General features: G+C 44.5%; 1 protein-coding gene across 1 annotated transcript in view; it reads left to right on the top strand.

Annotated features, from left to right (window-relative positions):
* Positions 1–25,841, top strand: part of INVS (inversin) — a 142,427-nt gene that overhangs the window by 113,060 nt on the left and 3,526 nt on the right. The window contains exons 13-16 of the mRNA XM_046659535.1: positions 3,414–3,703; positions 16,072–16,789; positions 24,508–24,737; positions 25,484–25,558. Coding sequence (XP_046515491.1) covers positions 3,414–3,703; positions 16,072–16,789; positions 24,508–24,737; positions 25,484–25,558 — 1,313 coding nt within the window. The remainder of the gene's footprint in view (positions 1–3,413; positions 3,704–16,071; positions 16,790–24,507; positions 24,738–25,483; positions 25,559–25,841) is intronic.

Consider the following 25,841-nt stretch of genomic DNA (forward strand, 5'->3'; position numbering starts at 1 on the left):
ATAATTCCTGGTCCTCACCCCACCCACTTCACCCCAGTGATCGAGAACCACTGCTCTGGAGAACTTCACAACTGCGGGCTATGTGCCACCTAGAAGATTTATTTTAAAGTGTCAATTTTTTAAAAGCATTAATTTATTTCTATTCATAAGCTGAGGGTCCAATTCTATATTCTGATGGTTACATTCTTTCTCCCGAACCTGCTTACCTTGTCCTGCCAAAATGACAGAACAGCCCACTGCAAAGCTCGCCTCCCAAGAAGTCTCTGGAGGGCAGGGCCTCCCTGTTTTCTGGACATCCTGATCACTCTAAAACCTTGGAACCCCTGTTTGCCCTGTGGCTGCCTTGGTTGGAGGCCCAGAAGGGTCTGCAGCAGCAAGGTTTGCCCCCAGGCTGATTGTACAGTGGCTTGTTGGAATTAAAAAGGAAAGCCATTTGGTTTCCTGAAAGAAAGAGGAATGACTACGCAAATAACGAAGTCTAATTTACCATCTCAAAGCCCCTCTTAAGGGCAGTGAGTTCCATGTAGACACCAAGCCAGCCAACCACGTGTGTGTCTGTCTAAAGGACCCATGTTCTCTTAAAGCAGCAATAGTAAAAGGAGCAGCATGCCCTCTGCCTGCCAGGAGCAAGGCTGTTAGATCAATTAGCAGCACTTCACCCTCCCAGATGCTTCCACCTTCTGAAAAGCAGCCTTCTCCCAGAGAGATCACACTGAAGTGGCACCTGCTAGCATCCATCTGAACCTCAGCTACCGTCCAGCTAGCCTGTCGAATGTCGTGCAGCATGCTCAAGTGTCAGCAGTTGGCAAAGTGTATAACAGAACCAGAGTCAAATAAAAACATGACAGCTGTGCAGGGGTTACCACCACCCGGCTGGCCACTTGCTTAGGGTGAGACTCAATGAGAAACTGTTAGAAAAGCAAGCTTGGACCCCAGATCAGGGGCTGCACACAAGAAGAAAGACCTTCAGAAGGGGAGTTAAGTTGACAAGGCTTTATATCAAAGTGTAACCCAGATATCTGTCATCTGGGTCTTCCCTGTCCCTTGAGATCTAAATAAGCTTTGCTTTAAATTCCACAGTCTGTTTGGGCCAGCCCCCGTGGCCTAGTGGTTAGGTTCAATGTGTTCTGCTTCGGTGGCCTGGATTTGGTTCCTGGGCACGTACCTACACCATTCGTCTATCAGCGGCCATGCTGTGGTGGCAACCCACATACAAAAAGAGGAAGATTGGCAGCAGATGTTAACTTGGGGAAAATAAATTCCATAGTGTGTGGAAATCTGAATTCTATGACTTCTTGGGGGCTTAGGGTCTCTGCCTCAGCTCTTGCTTCTGTGTCTGGTATCTTAGCTCTGTGACTTGTCAGACTGCCTGTAAAAGAGCATGTCTGAGTGTGGCAGACCCTACAAAAAGTTGGTGTTATTGAGGAGAATCACATTTCACATCCTCTAATGGTATAGTTAAGAGTCCATATGAGGCTTTCCTTCTTCTCTTACGTCTTGCTACTCAAGGTGTGGTAAGAGGACCAGCAGCAGCTGTTTAGCCTGGGTCCTTGTTAGAAATGCAGAATTCTGAGTGCCTGCCCAGGCTTGCCAGGTCAGAAGCTCAACTTTAGCAAAATCTCAGGAGACTCAGGTCACTCAAGTGTGAGGAGCACAGATCTGAAGTCCTTTCCTCTCACCCCTCAGGGGCAGGGGCCTCTCTGCCCTGGCCTTGTCTGCACGGTGTCCATCTCTCATCTTCTCTGTCTCCCCCTTCCCTTCTCTCTCTTGTTCTTTCATCAACTTCCTCCCTGTGAAGAGCTACAAACAAATTCTTTGTGTCGTGACACAGCAACCCTCTGCTCTGGAGCCTCAGAGTGCTGACCACCTAGGCCATGAGGTCTCGCCTTCCACCAGCTTTCGGTCCTGTCCCCAAGGTTAGTAGAGTCTTTGTCTAAACAAGATCCCCCCTAAGAGGAGCTCCAATACCAGTCACTGTGATAAAAGACATCTCTGCATCTCATTACAAAAGATATCCTGGATTTTATACAGACATTTGGCTTCCAAACAGACCCCCAAATCAATTCTGTATTATAGGCTATCATGTAAGTGTTAGACCTGGGGAAACTGAGTCTCCGAGAGAAGAGTCACTCACTCGAGGTCACGTTGTGGTTATTGGCAGAGGCAGGACCAGAAAAGTTCCTATACTTCCCAGGGCAGGGTTCTCACTGCATCCCTGATCACTCTGCTTTAAACTGACCCCTTCAGCGGCCCCCCACTTCTCTTCCTGAGCAGTAACTGAATCATTTGGGCAGCAAATGTGCATTGGGTGCCTGCTGTGTACGTCAGCACCATTCACATAGCAGAAGAAGCACTGCAGGCTGTTTTTCCATACTACTTGCCTTCACCCAGCCCGCTCCCTCAGACTGGGACCCTCATTCCCACCTCTCTGCCTGGCAAACTCATACACGTCTTTGAGAATCAACAGCCGGGACCTTCTGGATTCCTACAGACAAAATTACTCACTCCTCTCTCTGTGCAATCACGTGTTATCACGTTTCTTCCTTCATGTCTTAGGTCTCTGTTTTCCCAGCTGTCCTCCTCTGGGTAGAAAGTTCCTCAAGGGAGGGCTGAGCTCCGTGGCCCTGGTGCCCAGCACAGGAGAGGCTCAGGAAATGTCCTCCTTTCTTTCTCTTGGAAATCCCTACAAATTAACGGCATTGGTCAATCAAACAACCCCGTCCTTTTCTCAGCCCTTCGTCCTCAACCCCTCGCTGCTTTCTGAACCTGTGCTGAGATCCACCTGCCACTCATTTCTAGACCTGGCCTCTCCTTGCCAGCCCTTCTGTTCTCTTGCTGCCCAAAGTTTCAGCTCAGCTACCAGCTACTTGTGTATGACTTTTTGAAAATCATCTTACCTTCTGGACCACATCTGCAAATGAGTGGGTTTGACTCATTAGCTAGAGCTCTCGATGTCAGTATTGCAGCTCACAAGTGTATTCAAATCAGTTGCAAGGTGCTTTGTCATTTTTTCATATAATCATTAAGGTTTGCCAATGGTTTTTTTTTTTTAATTTTTAGAAAGTTAAATGTTGTCCCCATGGCTGTCATGCTCAGCTGCATTCTGATGTGCTTTCTGGAATAGGAGAAAAGGCTTGGGGCACACACACCTCGGGACTGTGTTATGTCTCACAAAAAGTTTCCTAGTTATTTGTCATGTGTGTCTCAACAGTGCAAAGGTTGATCTGTAAGATTCTTTTCAGCTCCATCATCTTTTGAGCTATCTAAGGTCTGGGGAAAAGACTGCTCCCAGAATGTGTGAATTTCCAAACCTCCTGTGATGTTAGCTCCTCTTAGAATTTAAATCTCATCAGGAACTTGAGCAAGTGACCCTCTTTTAATTTTCTCCTCTTCCTCCTTGGCTTTGCTTCCAGGAAGCGAGAGGAAGAGAACAAGCGAAGAGAGGCAGAACAGCAGAAGGGAAGGCTGAGCCCAGATTCCTGCAGACCCCAAGCCCCTCCCTGTCTGCCCAGCACCCAGGGTGAGCCCTGCAAGCAGAGCGGGGCCCCCGGAAAACAGCCTCCCCCCAGCGACGTGGCCCAGGACTGCGACGAGCAGGGAGCCGGCAGAGGGTTTCCAGGCGGAGGGTCTCCAAGCAGAGCCCCCCAGAAGGGGCAGCGTCTTTCCCCAGACATGCAGGGAACAGACCCCAGAAAGCCAAACGGTAGGTGTATTGCCTTTGTTCTCTGATGCCAGCCTACAGACTGTGGGCTCTCTCGATTGGTGTATTCAGACCATTCACATTTAAGGTAATTATGTCAGCCCTGACATCTGCCATTTTATTTATTTTCTATATATTTGCTCTGGTTCTCATTCCTGTTTCTCTTTTCTTTCCTTCCTGTGGGTTGCTTGAACATCTTCTAGCGTTCCATCTTGATTAATTTATAGTTTTTGAGTGTATCTCTACAGTTTTTGTGGTGGTTGCTCTGAATATTACAATCAACATAAGTGACGTATGACAGCCTACTGGTGCCAGCATTTTGCCACTTTGAGTGAAATGTGGAAACCTCACTCCCATTTAGGCACCTATACCTCGCTGTGGTATCAGATGGTGGTGTAATTTTTGTTTCAATCATCAAATATAATTTATAAAACTCATGAGGAAAAGGATGGTCTATTTTACATACCATATTTTTGTTTTTTCTGTTGTTTCATCTTCCTTCCTGGTGCTCCAGATTCCTTCTTTCATCATTTCCATTCTGTTTGAAGAACTTTCCTTAACCAATATTTGAGAGTAGCTCAGCCAGCAACAATTTCTTTGTGTTTTCCTTTGTCTGAGAATATTTTTATTTCCTTCCTGAAGAATTGTTAAATCAGATCTAGAATTCATGGTTGGAATTCTTTTCTTTTAGCTTTTCTTTTCTTTCAGCTCTTTAAAGAGACTGTGCCACTTCCTTCTGGCCTCCATGGTTTCAGATGAGAAATCCACTGTCGTTCACATTGGTGTTCCTTGGTAGTGGTCCTAGGTAGCATGTCATTTCTCTCTGGCTGCTTTCAAGATTTTTTCTTTGCCTCTAGTTTTTGAATTGTTTAATCTGGTGTTTCTGGGTATGACTTTTGGAGTTTATCCTGTTTGGATTTTGCTTAGTCTGTTGGGGGTGCCCACGACCACCCCTAGGTTCAATAATTGGCTAGAAGTTCTCACAAGACTCAGCATAGAGTTGTACTCACAGCTATGATTTATTATAACAAAAGGACACAAGCGAAATCAGCAAAGGGAAAAGGCATGTGGAGCGAAGTCTGGAGGAAACCAGATACAAGCTTCCAAGAGCCTCTCCCAGCGGAATCACACAGGATGCGCTTAATTCCTCCAGCAATGAATTGTAACAACCAGATAGACAAGCTTCTGTCTACCAGGAAAGCAACCTAGACCGAGGACTCCAGGATTGTTATCGGGGTCAGTCATCTAGGTACCCTCTGCCTAGCATATATCAAAATTCTAGACTCCCAGAAGGAAAGCAGGTATTCAGCATAAGCTGTCTTATTTGCACGAAGCAGTTTAAGCACATTGAGCTGTTCTTACCGGTTAGGAAATGGTAAGAACCCTCCAGAAATGCCAATACAGTGCAAAAAGCAAATAATGTCTTAGTGTTATTATGAAAATAGTTTTGACCTTATGGACCCCAGAAAGGTCTCTGGGATCTCATGGTTGCCTAACTCAGGGTTTGGGTAATTCGATCTATCTCTCTGAACCTCAGCTTCCTTAGCTAGAAAATGGGAGTATACTCTCTACTCTGCAAGGCAATTATGAATAGAAATAAAACAATTAATCTAGAGTACTTGTTATAGCCATGTCCCACAGTAGGTCTTCAGTAACTACTATTGTTAAGCTACACTGCTGATCTAGTTCAGACTAACTACATAAAAGCACACATGAGTGACCACAAACATTTCCAGACTGTAATTCCATAACCCACTTTCCTGTGACAGAGCATCAGCAATGTATACCTTAAGGATCGTGTGATGCTTTGTTGTATTTTCATTCGACCAGCATTAACTAGACTCCCATGATGTGACAGCCATATTGAATTTCCTAAAGTTCTTTCTTAGCTTGGGGCCTTTGCATATAACATTCCCTCTATCCGTGTGGATAAAAAGTGCCAATTATTGTGCCACTGAATGACATAGCTCACCTTTCTCCATTGCAATAGCAATATCTTCTCTCCTCTTCCAGCCTTCACTAACAGTCTCTTCATTGCCTTTCTAGCTTCCACTCACCAATCAGTCCCAAAGCTAATTCCATGGGGTTTGGAGTTTTGTTAGGGCAGCACCTCTCTTTTATAGGTATTGGTTTCTACGTTGGTTATCTCTTGTGGCATAACAACCCACACCCAAAACTAAGTGGCTTAAAGCAACAACGTTGTATTATTTCTCACATTTCTGAGGGTTGGCTGGGCAGTTCCTCTACTGGATCACCTGGGCTTATTCATGTGGCTGTTAGAAGGTTGCCTGGGCTGGAAAGTCCAAGGCAGCTTCCTTTACGTGTCTGGCAATTGGTGCTGGCTCTTAGCTAAGATGTCTTAGTTCTCTTCTATATGACCTTTCATCCGCCGGTAGGTTAGACCATCTTCCTTTCATGTTGTCAGGACAGTGTTCTGAGAGAGAGGAGGCAGAATCTACAAGCCCTCTTGAGGCCTCAGCTCCAGAACTTTCACATCATTCTGCCACATTCTGTTGATCAGAGCACGTCACAAGTTCAGCCTAGATTCAAGGGCTGGAGACATAGATTCCACTTCTGGATAGAAGATGTTGCAAAATCACGTTTCAAAGGTGAGTACATCCTGAGATGGGAAGAGTCTTTGGCTGTTAAACAATCTATCGTGAGGAGCAATGTGTCTCTTACTTCTGTCTTCCTGACACCTAGCAGGGCGTCTGGCACATAAGAGATATAATAAATATTTGTTGAATGTATAGCTGTGTGGTACTAGCTAGGTGCTTGAGATTCAGAGATGAAAGACAGATTGTTAACCACGACGTGGAAAGTATTCATTGGGTATGCTCACGTTTTCTGTAACAGAGGCCCATTTTTATGGGAAAGCTTTGCTCCTACTCAGTTCACTAAATCCCTTATGCCCACATCATTCAACAGATACGTTTTGGAGTCTACAGTAAGTGCCAGCCACATTCAATTGTATTTAAGGCGAAGGACCGTACCATGAGCATCTTTCCTTTAGCAGTGAGCACAATATTGGTTACATAGGTAGATACTTTTTGACCTGACTCCCCTTAGAAAGCACCTATTAAAAGTTTGATTGGCTAGGGCTCTGTACCCCCACAATTATACTTAAGCCCTGCAACTTCAAATGGACAATGTTTTTTCTCCTAATCGAGTGCTCTACAGAGCAGAAAGAAGGGGAAGCATAGTTATTTCAGACTTCTTACAACTGTACAGGATAACTGTGGTTTGTGTTCACCTGATTATAAAACACTTCAGACAGTTATGCATCAAGGCCAATCCGATCTACTATAGGCCTGATCACATTCAGACAGAGTCATCTCACATCCTGAAAAATCCGTGAAGTTTCAGCTTTTAATAGCCAATCCTTTTGTCCTTTAATTACGCTGAGATTAGACTTCCTCTCCTCACTTTTTGTTTAAAGGCAATCTAGTACATGGTTTTGTAATGATTTTCAAGCCATGTAGGGCTCGTGAAATGAATTTGGTGGATTGGACCAGGATAATTTTCATGAAATAGACTGCCATAGAAAATATCAAAGTATATTGCACATTTTAAAGGTAATAAGTTCCATTTCAGTTAAATGTCTATGTATATTGTGTGTGTGTGTACACATATGTGTATATGGTTATCCTGGGCTGCAATGTAAGACTTAATTCTTGGTATGAGTTATTGTCCAATAAATTTGAAAGTTACTGTTTAGAGCAGTTCTGAAGCAGAGGAGCTCCTCATTCATTTGAAGGTAGGAAGTGGTGTCCTGAATAAGGGACCTTTGGGAAAAGCCGCATTCAAATATGCAGAGGGCCTCAGGAAAGCCCAGCATCAAGACTTTGGGGAGAGTTGAAGGAAGAGAGGCCAATGAGCCTGATCCAGATGAAAGGAGAGGGAGCTCCAGTTTCATGGGCAGCCTTTGCCCTTGTTGACCTTCCTAAGAGGCCAGAGTACAAAGGAAAATAGGGACATACTCCTAGGAATCAAGACTGGCCATTGACTAGAGCTTCTTGAGCATAGTATTCCTGGGAAACGCCCACAGAACTGGGCAAAGGACACTCCAAGCTGCTTTATGTTTGGCCACATAAAGAAGGGTCATGGCTGCTTCAACTACTCAGTGCTCAGGCAGTGTAGACCTTGGGGGTAGGAGCAGCCCAGCAGGAAGCTAGAGATGGGAAGTATTGACCCCTTCTTTTTTCCCTTCATCCGATCTCGTGGAGGTAGAGAATGTTAGATCTCGAGGATCGTTGGAGATCATCTAGTACAGTCTCCTCAACACAAGTCGGAAAACGGAGGCCCTGAAAGAGGAGTTTGCCCAGGGTCTCTTAGCAGGTGATTTCTTTCTTCTCTCTTATACTAATTCTTCTCTTCTTGTTGTTGACAATGAGTGCAGAGCCTGACGTCTAAGTGCACAAGCTTTAGAATCAAATAACCTAGGTTCCCATGGGGACCCTGCCATTTCCTGGCTGTGTAATCTTGAGCAAGTTACCTAACCTCTCCAAGCCTCCATTTCCTTATTTGTAAAAAAGAGACCATAATGCGCCTTAGAAAATTCTGAACATTAATGAGATAACCCATGTAAAGATTTAAACACAATGCCTAAAGCGCTCTATAAATATGAGCTGTTATTATAACTAACCTCATTATTGTTTCAAAATGGGGAAGGAAGGAGAGATAATGTTTCAAAAGATCCCTGTGGCTGTGTGGAGGATGGATTTGGAGGACCAGACAGGGCCTCCACTAGACACAGTAGCAGCAGAGTGATGAGTAGGGATGGACTGGAGAGGCAGAATTGAGATGGCTTGGTGGCAGATTGCTTGTAGGAGGTGGTGAGATGAAGTTGTCTTTGAGTCACTGTGGTTTTCAGGAGCGTCTAGTGGAGGAGAAACTCACTGTTTTAAGGGCAATCCCTGGTGTTTTCTTATTCTCACCATATGGGCTGCCAGAGCCAGTGGGGGTGACTGGTGGGAGTATAGTGGGCCCTTACATTTGGTGCATGTACAGTCGCCAAGGCAGCAAATTCAATTTCCGCCTATAAGCCAAAGACTCCCTGACCTCTTGTCCTTGCTCCAGTTGTTTATAGTCAATTATTTACTTGTGTCCTCGCTTGGATGTCCCGAAGGCATCTCAAACTTCAACCTATCCAAGACAGAGCTGATTATGATTTCATGTAAAGCTTCTCCCTCTATTTGTTAAGACGCACTCATCCATGTGTATGTTCAATCCAGGAGTAAAATCTAGTTATTCTCTTCTTTTTCTTTACCATCCATATCCAATCTATCACCAGGTCTTGTCACCTTTACTTCCTAAATATCTTTCAAATCCATTCTCTCTATCTCATCCACCGTCACCACCACGCTGTCTACCTAACATCATCCTACCTTTATCTCTGACTCGGACCCTTGCAGTAGCTTCCTAACTGGTCTTAATTATTGACTCTGACTCCTCTAATCCATGTTCCTCTCTGTGAGCAGATTGGTCTCTTCAAATGAAATCTACAGGTCACTCCCTACTCAGGGCCCTGGGATCAACCACTTCTCCAAGGAACCCTGGTTCCTTTTGTTGATGAATGGTGTTAGAAACCAAGATCTGAGTGCTAGGTGGGTATATGACTATTGGAGTGTCATTGCTCGTAAGCCATATCAGCAGACAGAGCTAAGAAATACTTATATCTGTTTTGCATCGGACTGTGTATGTGTATATTACAAACACACACACACACACGCACACTCCCCGTGAGTTCGTCTTGATACCTCCAATTCCATTCAACACCACAGGGTTTATTCTAGCTTCTCTCTTGCTTTATTTGAAATGTCTTCTCCAACAGTGAAAGACCTGGCTCCCGTTGCTATGATGTATATTCTTCTTTATTCAATCCTTTACACACGTAAAGTAGTTTCAGAATTGCTAACCCACACTCTTGTGAGAAACAAACTTACTAACTAGAGGACTGTCTTTACATGCATTTCTTTTTGTCCTTAATCATATTCAGCTGAAATATAGTTTTATAAGTTACTTAGATCAGTTCTTTTCCTCCTCACCTTTTAGTGTGGTTACCTTATTTATTTGTAACACAGGTTTATTTGTTATTGTTGATATTCCATTTTGGGTTCTCTCTCACATCCTAGTTGATTTTAATTGTTATGGTTTTTTTCTTCTTGTAGTTGGGTACTTTTTATTTAAACAGAAAATGATATTTTTTCCTAATGATAAAAATAGCTAATGTACATTACAAAAAATTATAAAACAGAGAAAAGAACAAAGAATAAAATAAAAATTCTCCTTAGTCTTAAGATAAACAACTATTTTCACTTTGGTGCAAATCCTTCTAGTAGAACTTTTTTTTTTTGGTGAGGAAGATTTGCCTCTGAGCTAACATCCATTACCAGTCTTCCTCTTTTTTTTTTTTTTTTTTGGCTTGAGGAAGATTAGCCTTCAGCTAACATCTGTGCCAGGCTTCCTCTATTTTGTATGTGGGATGCCCCCACAGCATGGCTGATGAGTGGAGTAGGTCCGTGCTGAGATTCAAACCTGCGAACCCGGGCCGCCAATGTGGAGTGCACTGAACTTTAACCACTCAGCTGTTGGGCCAGCCCCATCTATTTTTTTTTTTTATTCAGAAAATTGTGGGCATACTGTTTTGAGATCTTTTTACATTATCTCTTTGTTTTCAACAAAAATGTGTTACATTAAATGCTTAGTATTATATCAGATTATGAATACAGCCTGGTTTGTTTAATCATGCCTGTGTTATGGGACATATAAACTAAATAGTCTTTCATATAAATTTTTGTGTGCATCTCTAATTATTTTTTTTTTTTTGAGGAAGATTAGCCCTGAGCTAACTACTGCCAATCCTCCTCTTTTTGCTGAGGAAGACTGGCCCTGAGCTAACATCCGTGCCCATCTTCCTCTACTTTCTATGTGGGACGCATACCACGTCATGGCTTTTTGCCAAGCAGTGCATGTCCACATTGGGGATCCGAACCTGTGTACCCTGGGCTGCCAAGAAGCAAAACATGCGAACTTAACTGCTGCACCACTGGGCCGGCCCCTCTAATTTTTATGGCTCTTTAAACATGTTGGCAAATTTCATCCCAGGAAGGTTGCAGAAAGTTGTGTCACTCTTTTAAAAGGAAAAAACAAAAAAACTTTCTCCAAACATTTAGACAAATAATGGTTTTACTGAGTCCTAGCTAGCAGGATAGAATTTTGTCCTATTTTTGTTTGGCTTTGTGTATTTATTTTCTGGATTGTTCACTGATGTCCTCTGTCCATTTTTATATTGACTTTTCATTTTCTTAATATTTCTAAAAACTCTTTATATAGTAAGGATAGTAACCTTTATCTATTATATATAACAAATGTCTTTTTTTAGTTTACCTTTTAATTCAGTTTAATTTTTTTCTTTTGAGGTTTGTCTCCTTGTGGTTTTATGCTAAGAAAAGGTTTTTCCCACTTCGAGATCTAATAGGCACGTATTTTTTCCAATTTTTACTATCCCATATTTAATTTATTATATAGCGAGGCTGGAATCTAATGATTTCCTTTTAGAGAATACGCAGTCATTCTGGCCGTACACGTGGAGTAACCGGAGCTGCAAGCCTGGCAGTGGCTTCGTGAAGCATGGCCTCTGGAGGTGTGCAGCGCCCCTCTCCGGGGCCCCTCCCCGGGGCTCTGAGCAGCTCCTTTGCTCCTCACAAATTCAAGTGCTCTCTTTATTATATATTTTCATATTTGGGTATATTTTTAGCTTTCTATTCTTTCTCACTGATCTATCTTTAGTAATACCCCATCACATTACTTTTATCGTTACTAGTTAATAGCATCTAATAATATGTAGCAGTCTCTCCATTATTTTTCTTCTTTCCCCCTTTTAATAGAGTTTACTTTTTAGAGCAGCTTTAGGTTCACAGCAAAACTGAGCAGAAAGTACAGAGAGTTCCTGTATGCCCCCTGCCCTGCCACGTGCACAGCCTCCCCCATTATCCACGTCCCCCACCAGAGTGGCACGTTTGTTACAACTGATGAACCTTCATGGACCTGTCATTATCACCCAAAATCCAGAGTTTACGTCAGTGTTCACGCCTGGTGTTGTACATTCTGTGGGTTTTGACAAATGTCTAATGACTTGTATCCACCATTGTAGTATCATACAGAATAGTTTATTCTGTCTCAGGGTTCTCCAGAGAAACAGAACCAATAGGATGTATGTATCTATAAACGAGGAGAGTTATAGAACTTGGCTCACTGGATTGTAGAGGTGGAGTCACACGATCTGCTCTGTGCACCCTGGGAACCAGGAAAGCTGGTGGGCTGATGCAGTGAGTCCGAAGGCTTGGGAACCAGGGGAGCAGATGGTGCGAGTCTGAGTCAAAGGCCTGAGAGTCGGGGGGCTGGTGGTGGAGGTCCTGGTCCAAATCTGAAAGCTTGCGCGCCAAGAGCACCTGTGTCTGAGGGCAGGAGAAGATGGATGGCCCAGCTCAAGCAAAGAGAGCAAACTCACCCTCTCTCCGCCTTTTTGTTCTGCTTAGGCCTTCAGCAGATTGGATGACGCCCACCTCCATGGGGAGGCACAGTCTTCTTTACTCAGTCTGCGGATTCAAATGTTAGTCTCCTGCAGTCACCCTCACAGACATACCCAGAAATCATGTTTCACTAGCTAGCCCAGTCAAGTTGACACATAAAATTAACCGTCACATGCCTAAGAATCCTCTGTGCTCTGCCTATTCCCCCCCTCCCCACACTCCTGGCACCCACTGACCCATTAGTCAATGTTAGTAGTTTTCTCTGTAGTCTTGCCTTTTTCCAGAATGTCATATAGTTGTTCACACAGTATGTAGCCTTTCAGATGGGCTTCTTTCACTTAGTAACAAGCATCAGTGATATTCATACAAGTGAGGTAATGTTTCACTTATGACTACCCTCCATGGCTCGATAGCTCATTTGTTTTTAGCACTCATTTTGTTTCTAGTTCCTTTCCTTTCAGTTCATTTCTTTTTTTTTTTTTAAAGATTGGCAGCTGAGCTAACAACTCTTGCCAATCTTTGTTTTTTTTCTTGTTTTCTGCTTTTTTCTCCCCAAATCCCCCCAGCACATAGTTGTGTATTTTTTTTTTCAGTTGTGGATCCTCCTAGTGGTGGCATGTGGAACGCCACCTCAATGTGGCCTGACGAGTGGTGCCATGTCCGTGCCTAGGATCTGAACCAGGGAAACTCTGGACTGTCGAAGCGGAGCGCACGAACTTAACCACTCAGCCACGAGGCCGACCCCAAGTTCATTTCATTTTAGTGATGAATAACATTCCACTGTCTGGATGTGCCACAGTTTATTTATCCATTCACATACTGAAGGCCATCTTAGTTGCTTCCAAGTTTTGGCAATTATGGATAAAGCTAAAACATTCATGTGCAGGTTTGGGGGTGGGCATAAGTTTTTAATTCATTTGGGTAAATACCAAAGAGCACGATTGCTGGGTCATGTGGTAAGAATATGTTTAGTTTTGTGAGAAACTGCCAAACTGTCTTCCAAAGTGGCTGGACCATTTTGCATTCCATGAGCAGTGAACAGAGTTCCTGTCGCTCCCCATCCTCATCAGCATTTGCTGTTGTCAGTTGTTTTGATTTTCACCTTTCTAATATGTGTGTAGTTGTATCTCATTATTGCTTTAATTAATTGGTTTTCAGTTTTTGGTGTATGTGAAACCTTATGTTGGTTCTGAGCGTCAGCTATACAAAAAGGTACACTCGGAGAGGTGCCGCTCCCTCCTCAGCCTGCTGCCACTTCCCATTTCCCTTTTCTTCCTTCCCTTTCCCATCCCCGTAGGTATCCAATCTCTTGTGTCTGGTTTATCCTTTCTCTATTTCTTTTGTACAAATGAGCAGATACAAGTGTATTTTCTTATATCCCCTTCTTTCTCACATGAAGAGCAGCGTAGTTTAGATACTCTTTTGCACTTAAGAATAGTTATTTGAAAGTCTGTTTCTGAAAACACATTGCCTGGATAACCTATGTGTCTGTTTTATTGTCTGTTCTCTCTCTCTCTGAATATTGTCTCCTCATCTCCCTGTATATTTTTGATTGAGTGCTGGACATTGAATATAAAAACTATAGAAGTCACTTGAGGTCTGGGGTGATGTTCCTCCAGAGGGGATTTACATTGGCTTCTGTTAGGCATTTAGGAGTCAGCAACCCAAGATCACTTTAATCCAGTTTCCAGAACTGAGATGATGCAAAGCTGGGCTTCCGTCCCTGCAAGGTCAGTCTGCTACCAGGTCACCTTTTCTCCTAAGAGATAGCCTTCCAGGGTCCCAGTCCAAAAGAATACTTCATGGCAGGATCTCGTCTCCAAGTTTTGACCTTGAAACCTCAGGGGGCTGGTTCCCCTATGGATATGTAGTCCCAAATGTCTTGCTCGTCTCTGTTGGTTACTTGATTCTCCTGGATTTTGGCCCCATATTTTTTTCTGCCTTGTTAGCTCTTCAGTGTCTTCAAACAGGTGGTTTGTAATATTCTGTTCGACTTTTATATTGTCCTGAGTGGTGAGCATGCCTCAATTCTGCCATTACAGAAGCAGAAGTTCCTTCATTGCTTTTTACATTGAGACTAGATTTGTCATTTAAGATGTATTTAGTTCTTTTTCAAATATCTCTCTTTTTGCTTTTTCTTTTCTTTCCTTTTTTTTTTCTCTGAGGAAGATTCACCCTGAGCTAACTTCTGTGCCAGTCTTCCTCTGTTTTGTTTGTGGGTCACCACCACAGCATGGCCACTGATAAGTGGTATAGGTCTGCACCCAGGAATTGAACCCAGGCTACCAAAGCAGAGAATGACAAACTCAACCACCAGTAAAGGCTGGCACCCTTTACTCACATTTTTAATTTCTTTTGTGTTTAATCAATTTTTGTGTGTGTGTGCGCACGCACTGTTCTGTTAGCTGAAGTTTTTGTTGATCTGATCTTTCTATTGTGTCTGTTAACTGTCGCTCATGGTAGATTGTTTTCTCATGAATTTTTTTTTTTTTTTTTTAAGATTTGCCTTGAGCTAACATCTGTTGCCAATCTTCCCCTTGTTTTTGCTGCTTCTCCCCAAAGCCCTCCAGTACATAGTTGTATATTCTAGTTGCAGGTCCTTCTAGTTGTGCTATGTAGGACGCCGCTTCAGCATGGCCTGATGAGCGGTGCTAGGACCGCGCCCAGGATCTGAAACGGCAAAACCCTGGGGCTGCCGAAGCGGAGCACGTGAACTTAACCACCCGGCCACGGGGCCAGCCCCTTTCATGTGTTTTTTAATTTTGGATTGTGAAGCCATTTTCGAAAGAACCCCTCTGTGCAGCCTGAGATGAGGACTTGCCACCCTAAAGCAATATTGCGTTTGCTTCTGTGAGGCACCCTGCAATACCACCATCCTGAGACCAGTTTTTATATTCATTTTTCCTGTGAGTTGAGATGAGTTGAGAATAGAGATGAATACCAAACCCATGTGAGGTACCGGATTTTGGTTTCAACTTCTCATGGGAGACTCTCTCCCCCATCCAGAACCTGGACTGAGATGAACTTCCTTGTCAAGCAGATTTTTTATCTGGCCCGTCATTTCCCAAGGGCACACCACCTCGGAGTCCTGGCTTCATGCAGGCTCTTGGTTCCAGTTCACTTCCTCCTGCAAGGCCTCATTTTCTTTTCTTATCTGGACATTAAAACACAGCCAGGGGGCCGGCCCCATGGCTGAGCAGTTAAGTTCGCAGGCTCTGCTTTAGCCCAGGGTTTCACTGGTTCAGATCCTGAGTGTGGACATGGCACTGCTCATCAGGCCATGCTGAGGCAGCATCCTACATGCCACAACTAGAAGGACCCACAACTAAAAATATACAACTATGTACCAGGGGGCTTTGGAGAGAAAGGGGAAAAATAAAATCTTTTTTAAAAACCGAAAAAAACAAAAAAAACCCACAGCCAGATATTTAATAAGAACAACCATTGCCCACTCCACCACTACCACCCACCTAGGCAGTCGGTAGATAGCGCACACACTTACTGCTCTGATTTTCCATTTTCTCTGTTTTTGGCCCCCAGGGATTTCCTTTATTTTCTTGAAGACACTATGGTGCTTTTAAAAGGATGTCTATTATATTTTAGTCAGCATTTCTAGGTACTGTAGAGGGAAGGCTTTCAGGTTATCTAACCCACCATCGCTAGACATAGAAGTTGAACAGTTCTTTTCTAATCAGAATCCCCACTACATGCGGATGCTAGAGGACAAGCCAGAATATTTTATGTGAACAAATGAGCAGAACTGCCCTGCAAATAGCAGAACTACTATGCAAGTTTTGGACAATAAGTATTCTTCCCCTTTTTCCTTGTCTCCCTAAGAAACGTCCAGAGAACATTCCAAAGGCCGATCTGCCTGTGTCCACTTCAGCCCCAGTGAAAGCAGCGATGGGAACAGGCGTCCAGGAGTCCCCTCTGTCGAGAGGTCCAGAGGTGAGACAGTTGGCGAGCAGCGGTGTGACAAGGGGAAAGGCTTCTTGAAGCAGCCCTCCTGCCTCAAGGGGGCCGGGCCTGAGGAGAGAGGAGAGGACCCCAGCGGGGCAGCTGCAAGCCTTCCACAGCAGGATGGCCACAGGAAGCCCATGCAGCGGCACCACCCAGCACCCAAGGCCAAAGGTGCCTCCCAGAAAAGGCGCCTTCAGGAGCTCAGAGGGGGAAGGTGCTCCCCCGCTGGCTCTAGCCGGCCTGGCAGTGCCAAGGGGGAGGTGGGCCACGCTGGGCAGAATCCTCTCCCCCATCGGCCATCAAGAAACAAAGTGACACAGGACAAGCCTGCAGGAGGGATCCACTCCGATTCGCCACAGAGCGCAGAGGTGTTGAGGTCAGGAGTCAGGAAGTCGGGGACATCCACCCTGTCTGAGGATGCTCAGATTTCTAAGGAGACTGACCCAGCAGCTGGTCCCCTCTCTGGGCAGAGTGTGAACATGGACCTTCTTCCCATGGAGCTGCGGCTGCAGATAATCCAGAGAGAAAGAAGCAGGAAAGAGCTGTTTCGCAGAAAGAACAAGGCTGCTGCCGTTATCCAGCGGGCCTGGAGAAGGTAGGAAGACGGGCGCCGCAGCTTCTCTGCTGCCATGGTTGCCCTGACACCCCTGTGCTCTCGGATGTTTTCTAGTGAATTCCCTGTGCTGGCGTGACAAGGCCTGCCCATGAAATTCACACGTGTGCAGACCCTAGTAATTTACATCGGGTAAGCTGTTTGGAAGGTGTTTTTGCCAAGAAAGATGGGGAAAACGCCCAGGGTAGCCTGGCGTGATGGAAAACGCCCTCCGTGTGTAACCAGGAGCTGGAGTGTCAGGGGAAGAAGCTCTAACGGGTTATCTGACCTTGGGCAGATCACTTGGCCTCCCTGACCCTCAGTTTCCTCATCTGTAAAAAGGGGGTTTAGCAATTGCTGCATCCATCCCATAAGTCCGACGTTGTTAGAATGAGATAAGGTGTGCTTTGTAAATTCTGGAGTGTCCACATGTGAGTTACTTTCCTTTTTGTGTCTTTACTCCCCAGGAATTAGTTATACCCTAAATACCTAAACCAGGGCATGGATATAGCAGACTGAGCGACTGAAATTTATTACAAAAACCTATGTGAGCATCTGCCAAGCTCAAAGTGTGGGGTAGGTGCTGGGAGGAGGGTGGAGGCTTCCAGAAGTACTGAGACAAATACCTCTGGGACTAATCACGGAGGAGCCGAGGAGCCCTTTCCGGCACGTGTGCACGTAGCACATCACCTCCGTCACGGTGCAGGCCCCGGGGGGGCCTCGATCTAGATTCAGCTACGGTGAGACCAGCGCCCGGGGGAGGGCTGGACCCGTCCTGACAGGTGGGCGTCCTGTGGCTTCCCCTCCGCAGAGAGGAAGGGTGACCGGGAGGAAGCAGGCGCAGCTCTGGGGGCGCAAGTGTGCCGCACGCCAACGCCCAGGTCGGAAGATGGAAGGGCCGCAGAGACACTGACGCTGGCAGAGGGAGAGGAGCCGAGAGGGCCCAGCGAGAGGCCCCGGGGCCGGCTTCCTGCCCGCGCAGCCTCTGCTGAGGTGCCTTCTCATGCCCGTCCAAGCTCTTGGCCATTTTCAGTCGTGTCCTGCCTGACCCCCTTTGCTGTCCCAAGGACACCACGAAGCCATCATGACAGGATTAGTGTCCCCATTTTTCAGACAAGCCAACGGTGTCAAAGGACGAATGACTTGTCCTGCTGGTGCAGGTCCAGCGCTCAAAGCGCTGCCCGCTTGGGTCTGGGCCCTCCCTGTCGCTCTCGGGTGTCTGCCGTCGGGGTGACCGGGGGCCTCACGCTCTGCCGCAGAGCAGGCTGCAGAAGCAGGGCCCGGCTGGTGCTCGCTCTCGTCCAGGTGAGGGTTATGATTGTTAACACTAGTAGTTGGCATTTATTGGGCACTTGTGCCAGACGCTGTTCTAAGCAGTGTCACACGTATTAACTCAGTGAATCCTCACGGTAACCCTGTGGGGTAGGTCCTCCTCTTACCCCCAGTCCACAGGAGAGGGAACAAGCACAGAGAGGTTGGGCAACCTTCCAAGGCTGCAGAGCTGGTGAGCGCAGCGCTGGCTCTGAGCTGAGACGGTCTGCTCTGAAGCCACAGGTGGGCATGGTCCTGCTCCCCTCCTTGGGGAGTTCCGCCAGGACGTGCACTGGCCGCCATCCCAGACGGACTTTCTGTGAAGTATTTCAGCTGAACCTGGGATCTAAACACGCCAGCGAGATCTACCCCGCCAGGCCCCACAGCTGCTCCCCGGCTGACATGCCTTCCTGTCACACTGTTCTTTGACTCCTTTGAAGCGTCAGAAGCTGACAGGTCCTGTCAGTAAGTGTCCATAGCAGCAAATGAGCCTTCAGTCATTCCCCCAAGAACAGTGGGCTCATAGTCTGTGCGCCCATCTGGGCAGGCAATTACACAGCCCCCTGGCTACACCATTGTGCAATTCTGAGACCCGGGACGTGGCCTCCCAGAGGAGGGCGTCTGGGAAGCTGCACACTGTGGGAAGATGCACGTCTGGTGACAGTGAAAGCACTTTTATTGATTCTGTTATAGCCTCATACATCTTCCATATTACGTAGAGGAGCCCAGAGTTCTGGGATGGTGTGTGGTGTTTGACACCAAACCTAAGGAGCACCGAGGGTTGAGGTGGGGAACAGGACTTGGCCATAAGTCCCCCATAAACGCAGACGTTGAGGAGGGAGAGAGGCTGGCAGGGAAATATGCGAGGATGGGGTGAGCAGGTTGAGCTTTGGGCCCGGAGAAAATGAACCTTAGTCTTAAAGTGTGAGTTTTATTACGAATCAACACTTGCGCCTTTTAAAGATTGAAACTGGATGCTGGACAAGCGAAGCTGGGCTGGACGGTGGCGGTGGCCACGAGAAGCTGCTGTGTAAACATGTCCTTTTTGCCGCAGCCCGTGGAGCCGCCTCCCGCGTGTTCCGAGGTGGACAATCAGGGACAGGCTGGACCAGGAGGAGCCCGGGCCCAGGGCGGCAAGGGACGGCCGGGCAGGGAGGTTCTCAACAGTCCTCCCCCGAGAAGGGGAGAATGGAAGCGGTTCCTCTGACCGCCAGGACCGTCGGACACAGACTTAGTCCCCAGCAGAGTTGAGTCGGTGGAAGTGGCGCCCACTGGAAGCGGGTGCAGCTTCAGCCCACGCCTGGGCTGTCCGCGGAGCGGAGGGCGGGAAGGCACTTGGCATCGCCAACACAAGAAACTGAACCATGGAGCAGTATGGCCCCGTAACACCAGCTCTTCTCTACACTTGGCTTTTTGGGAATGTGGTACATATTCTAGTAGAGGGATGCCATGGTTTCTCACTCTCCAGGAAAAGAAAGGAAGAATCGTGTAGTTTGACTGAAAAACCCTTCAGGGCAGAAGCAAGGGGCTGCCCCAAGCACTTCAAGAGCTTGTAGGAGCCTGAGGAAGAAGGTTATTGCCCGTTTGGTGTACGTGAAATCCGGCATGGGGCCTGGTGCCCCCTGCAGCGCCCTGTGGGCTCGCCAGGGGCGGTTCATTAGCCACGGATCAGGAATGCTGGATGCAGCCTTCCTCGGGAGGCTCCGACACAGGGTGTTTAATCAGAAGTTTGGGAGTGCCTGGGGGATAGCCATCAAGTGACGCTACATGTGACGGAGCCATCATCCCCGGGGGCTGGCCTCTCCCACCGCAGGCTCAGCCTCCAGCAGAACAATCTTAGTAAACCACAGCGCTTACCTTTGCCAGCATCCTTAAAAACCTCTGCAGGTCCCTGCCGAGACAGAGGACAGACCAGAGACCTCAGCAGTGTTTGGCTGTGGGACCAGACAGCAAAGTTTGAGTGTCGGTCTCTCCTGGCTCTAGCTGTGGGACCTTCTGCAAGTTACTCAGCCTTCTTTTCCCTCGAGTTTATTGAGACATACTTGACACACGGCACTGTGTGAGTTTAAGATGTAGCGCATAATGATTTGACGTACATGTATTGTGAAATGATGGCCACAATAAGTAGTTAACATCCATCATCTCACACAGATTTCAAGAAAGAGAAAAGGAAAAAAGGGTTTTTTTCCCTTGTAATGGAACTCTCAGGATTTCCTCTAACAACGTTAATCACGTCATAAAGCAGTGTTAACTTATAGTCGTCATGTTATACATTATATCCGCATTACTTATAACTGGAAGTTTGTACTTTTTGACCACTTTCATTCAATTGTCCCCCCGCCGACCCCTGCCTCTGATAGCCACAAATCTGATCTCCTTTTCTATGAGTTTGTTTTTCTGTTTTTTAAGATTTCACATATAAGTGAGATAATACAGCAAAACAAATGTTTCTCTCTGTCTAATTTATTTTACTTAACATAATGCCCTCAAGGTCCATCCATGTTGTGGCAAATGGCAGGATTTTCTTCTTTCTCGTAGCTGAATAATATTCCATTATGTGTGTGTATATATATAGATACAATGTAATATATGTATATATTACAACTTCTGTATCCATTCACCTATTGATGGACACTTAGGTTGTTTCCATGTCCTGGCTGTTGTAAATAATGCTGCTATGAACATGGGGATGCATATATCTCTTTGAGGTATTGTTTTCATTTCCTTCAGATATATACCCAGAAGTGGAAATGCTGGATCCTAGTTCTATTTTTAATTTTCTGAGGAACCTCCATACTGTTTCTATAGTGGCTGTACCAATTTACAATCCCACCAACAGTGCACAAGGGTTCCTTTTTCTCTACATCCTCGCCAGCATTTGTTGTCTCTTCTCTTTTTGGTGATGGCCATTCTAACAGGTATAAGGTGATATCTCATTTAAATTGATTTGCATTTCCCTGATGATTAGTGATTTTGAGCACCTTTTCGTATGCCTATTGGCCATTCATATACTTTCCTTGAGAAAAAGTCTATTTAGGTCCTTTGCTCATTTTCTTATTAATTATTTGGTTTTTTGCTATCTAGTTATAGGAATCCTTTATATATTTTTGGATATTAACCCCTTATCAGATATATGATTTGAAAATATTTTTTCCGATTCCATAGGTTGTCTTTTTATTTTGTTGATCATATCTTTTGCTGTGCAGAAACTTTTTAGTTTGACATAGTGTCACTTGCTTTTTATTTTGCTACTTGTGCCTTGGGTGTCATATCCAAAAAATCATTGCCAAGACCCACCTCAAGGAGCTTTTTTCCTATGTTTTCTTCTAGGAGTTTTATGGTATCTGGTCTTACATTTAAGTCTGAAATCCATTTTGAGTTAATTTTTGTGAGTGGTGTAAGATAGGGGTCTAGTTTCATTCTTTTACATGTAAATATCCAATTTTCCCAGCACTTTATTGAGTTTATTGAAGATAGTCTCTATTCTTGGCTCCTTTGTCAAATATTAACTGACCATATATTCATGGGTTTATTTCTGGGCTCTCAATCCTGTTCCATTGGGCTATATGTCTGTTTATAGGCCAGTACCATACCGTTTGATTACTATAGCTTTATAATATAGCTTGAAACTAAGAAGTGTGATGCCTCCCACTTTGTTCTTCTTTCTCAGGATTGCTTTGGCTATTTGGGGGCTTTTGTAGTTCCATATAATTTTAAGATTATTTGTACTACCTCTGTGAAAAACTTTAAAAAGCCATTGGAATCTTGACAGGGATTGCGTTGCATTTATAGATGGCTTTAGAGAGTATGGGCATCTTAACAATATTAATTCTTGCAGTCAGTGAGCATGGGATACCTTTCCATTTATTTGCTTCTTCTTCAGTCTTTCATCAGTGTCTTATAGTTTTCAGTGGAGATTTTTCACGTCCATGGTCAAATTTATTTCTAACTCTTTTATTGTTTTTGATGCTATTGTAAATGGGATCATTTTATTTTTTTTCAGATAATTTGTTGTTAGTGTATAGAAACACTACTGATTTTTGTTAGTTAATTTTGTATCCTGCAACTTTATTGAATTTGTTGATTAGATCTAACCATTTTTTTGTGGCATCTTTAGGATTTTCTATATATAAAATCATGTCATCTGCAAATAGAGACAATTTTACTTCTTCCTTTCCAATTCTGATGCCTTCTATTTCCTTTTCTTGACTGATTGCTCTGGCTAGAACTTCCAGTACTATGTTAATAGAAGTGGTGAGAGAAAGCAACCTTGTCTTGTTCCTGATCTTAGAGAAAAAGTTTTCAACCTTTCACCATTGAGTATGATGTTGGCTATGGGCTTATCATATATGGCCTTTATTATGTTGAGATACGTTCCTTCCATACCTAATTTGTGAAGGGTTTTTATCATGAACGGATGTTTAATTTTGTCATATGGCTTTTCTGAGTTTTTTGAGATGATCATATGATTTTTTTTTCTTTTATTCTATTAATGTGATACATCACATTGATAAATTTGCATACGTTGAACCATGGTTGCATCCCAGGGATAAACTCCACTTGATCATGGGGAATGATCCTTTTAAGGTGCTGCTAAATTTGGTTTGCTAGTATCTTAATGAGAATTTTTGCATCTATATTCATCAGGCATATTGGCCTGTAGTTTTCTTGTAGCATCCTTTTCTGGCTTTAATGTCAGGATAATGCTGGCCTCGTGAAGTGAGTTTGAGAGTGTTACCTCTTCTTCAAATTTTTGGAAGAGTTTGAGAATGGCATTAATTCTTTTTTAAACATTTGGTAAAATTTATCAGTGAGGCCATCTGGTCCTGGGCTTTTCTTCAGTTTTTATCACTGATTCAATCTCCTTACTCGTTATTGGTCTGTTCAGATTTTCTGTTTCTTCTTAATTCAGTCTTGGTTGGCTGTATGTGTCTAAGAATTTTTCCATTTCTTGTAGGTTGTCCAGTTTGTTGGCATATAGTTGTTCACAGTAGCCTCTTATGGCCCTTTGTATTTTTGTAGTATCAGTTGTAATGTCTTTTTCATTTATAATTTTGTTGATTTAAATCCTCTTTTTTCCCCGTTAGTCTAGCTAATGGTTTATCAATTTTGTTTTTAAAGAATCAACTCTTAGTTTTGTTAATCTTTTCTGTTGTTTTCCTGTTCTCTATTTTATTTATTTCTGCTCTAATCTTTACTATTTCCTTCCTTCTGCTAACTTTGGGCTCGGTTTGTTCTTAAGGCATACAGTTAGGTTGTTTGAGATCTTGTTTCTTAATGTAGGCTTTTTTGCTATGAACTTCCCTCTTAGAATTGCTTTTGCTGCATCCCAAGTCTTGGTATGCTGTGTTTCCACTTTCATTTGTCTCAAAATATTTTTTTTATTTCTCCTTTAATTTCTTCTTTGATCCACTGTTTGTTCAGGAGAGTGTTGTTTAGTTTCCATGTATTCATGAATCTTACAGTTTTCCTTCTGTTACTGATTTCTAGTTTCATACCATTATGGTCAGAGAAGATACTTGGTATGATTTCAGTCTTCTTGAATTTGCTAAGACTTGTTTGTGGCCTAATATATGGTCTATCCTAGAAATGTTCCATATGCACTTGAGAAGAATGTGTCTTCTGCTGTTTTCAGATGGAATGTTCTGTATGTGTCTGTTAGGTCCATTTGGTCTATAGTGTTGTTCAAATCCACTGTTTCCTTATTGATTCTGTCTGGATGATCTATCCATTGTTGAGTGTAGGGTATGGCCATCTTGGTGACATCACCTCTACTCAGCCTTTATCTCAGACTCAGACTCATAACGTTTGCCTCACAGATTTATTTTCAGGTTTAATCATAGGGAAAGTGCCTGGTGTGCAACAGACCCTAAATAAATGTCGGCTCCTTTCACAGTGTGGCTCAGCCGTCCATCCTCCTTCTCTCACCAGATAGACAGTGCTTCACACAAATCTCGTTAGTGACTTTCCTGCACAAATACCCACACCTCTGCTCATGCCAATTCTGCCTAGAATGCCCTTCTCTGCCTGGTAAGCTCCTACTCATCCTTTAAAACCCAGCACAAACATCAGCCTTGTAAAAGCCTTACCAAACCACCACAAATTATCAGTCCCACATGTGTCTCATGCTATCTAGCTCCTCACTCTCACATAGTGCTTCTCACATGGCATTTATTTGTTTACACATTGGCCTGTCCCACCTTGAGGGCAGGGACTCATCTTATTCCTCGTTCAGGAAATGTTTGATGGAAAAAGAATTCAACATACTACCACTGAAATTATGAATGGGACCTTGACTGGTCTCCCAAGAGTTCAGCAAATACATTCCTAAAGCTTCTAAGAACCTTAAGGAAATTCAGTTTTCTTAGTACTATGATCTTAAAGCCTCTTCCCTCCTCTGACCCTGCCAGCTATCAGCTCAGGAAGCACCTGTCCCACCTTCTGCATATGAAGCAGCTTGGAGCCAGAGATATGGACAGATGGAACCAAGAGTGCATGGTATTGCTCCTCCAGGTCTGGAGGAAGGAACTGCAAGTAAAACCCCCAAAGATTATCGCAGTAAGCAGGACCACCAAGAGTCCATCCAAGGGCATCTCGGGCACAAAGTCCACCAGGCACTCTGTGCTCAAGCAAATCTATGGTAACTATCCTTCTGGGCACTTTGTAGTTTACAATTAGCACCCCCAGAGAGTGTCATGTCATAATCTGGAATGGGATTTAATTACATTGGGCAAACGTCCATTCAGGTAGGAACTTTATTATACCTCCAGGCACCAAGAGAATCCTCAGCACCACATTGAGTGCCTCCCTCCCAGCAATTCTGGGTCAGAATTGGTTTCATAAGACATTCTGGCATCACAACAAAGAGCTTCTCTGCTGGGCTCCATGACTGAAAGCCTCACCATCTCTCCAGGCCATTGCTTGGTTCTTCCCCTTACATTGTCCACTTGGAGGAATCCAGGCACAGACCAACCTTGCCTGCCTCACTTTGACCTTTCCTATGCTAAGACAGTACAGGGTTGTCCATCTGTGGGAATGCCCCAGACCAAGCACCGCAGTAAATACATGTTTAGCAGATGAACTGCTACAAATTGAAATATTTTCACCTCTGGAAAGAGCCCATCCAAATAAAGTCAGCAGGCAACAAGTCTGGCTGGCTCCCCAACAGAAAAAAGTTGAGCTGAGGCACCTTTAGAAACAAATCTGTGAACAGGCAGGAAAATCTCAGGAGTTGACCCTGGGTCTACATGGTATTTCCATACCATGCCTAATTTATCTTGGCAGACACCTGAAGCCTCAAGCCTTCACCTCAACAAAGAATTCAGAACCTGGTCAGGCCACAGCTCTCATGGTCAGAGATACATGATTATTGTTGGTTGATTGCAGGTTGTTCTCAAGAAGGGAAAGTACATCATCCCACAAGATCTTCAAAAGCCCATTCTGTGCTGCGTCTCAACTCGGGTAAGGCAAACCACTACACTGGCAAAAAAAAACGTTAGAACAGAGATGGCCAGGGGTTCCCAAAGGTCATTTTGATTTCCACTAGGCATGGGTTTCATCCCTGTTTCATGGAGTTGTTACTGCAGTCAACATCTGTCTCTATAAGGGGCAAGTTATTTTCCAAATAAAAGCTAACATTACCTCCAGTAGAAACTTGTTCACATAAAGGAAGGGAGAAATGATAATGCTATCGTTCTTCAAAGTAATACCTTGGGAATTCTTGTTTCATTTTGGTTTCACATTA

Source organism: Equus quagga, chromosome 1 (genome assembly GCF_021613505.1).
Source record: "Equus quagga isolate Etosha38 chromosome 1, UCLA_HA_Equagga_1.0, whole genome shotgun sequence".
In the NCBI taxonomy this organism is placed as follows: domain Eukaryota; kingdom Metazoa; phylum Chordata; class Mammalia; order Perissodactyla; family Equidae; genus Equus; species Equus quagga.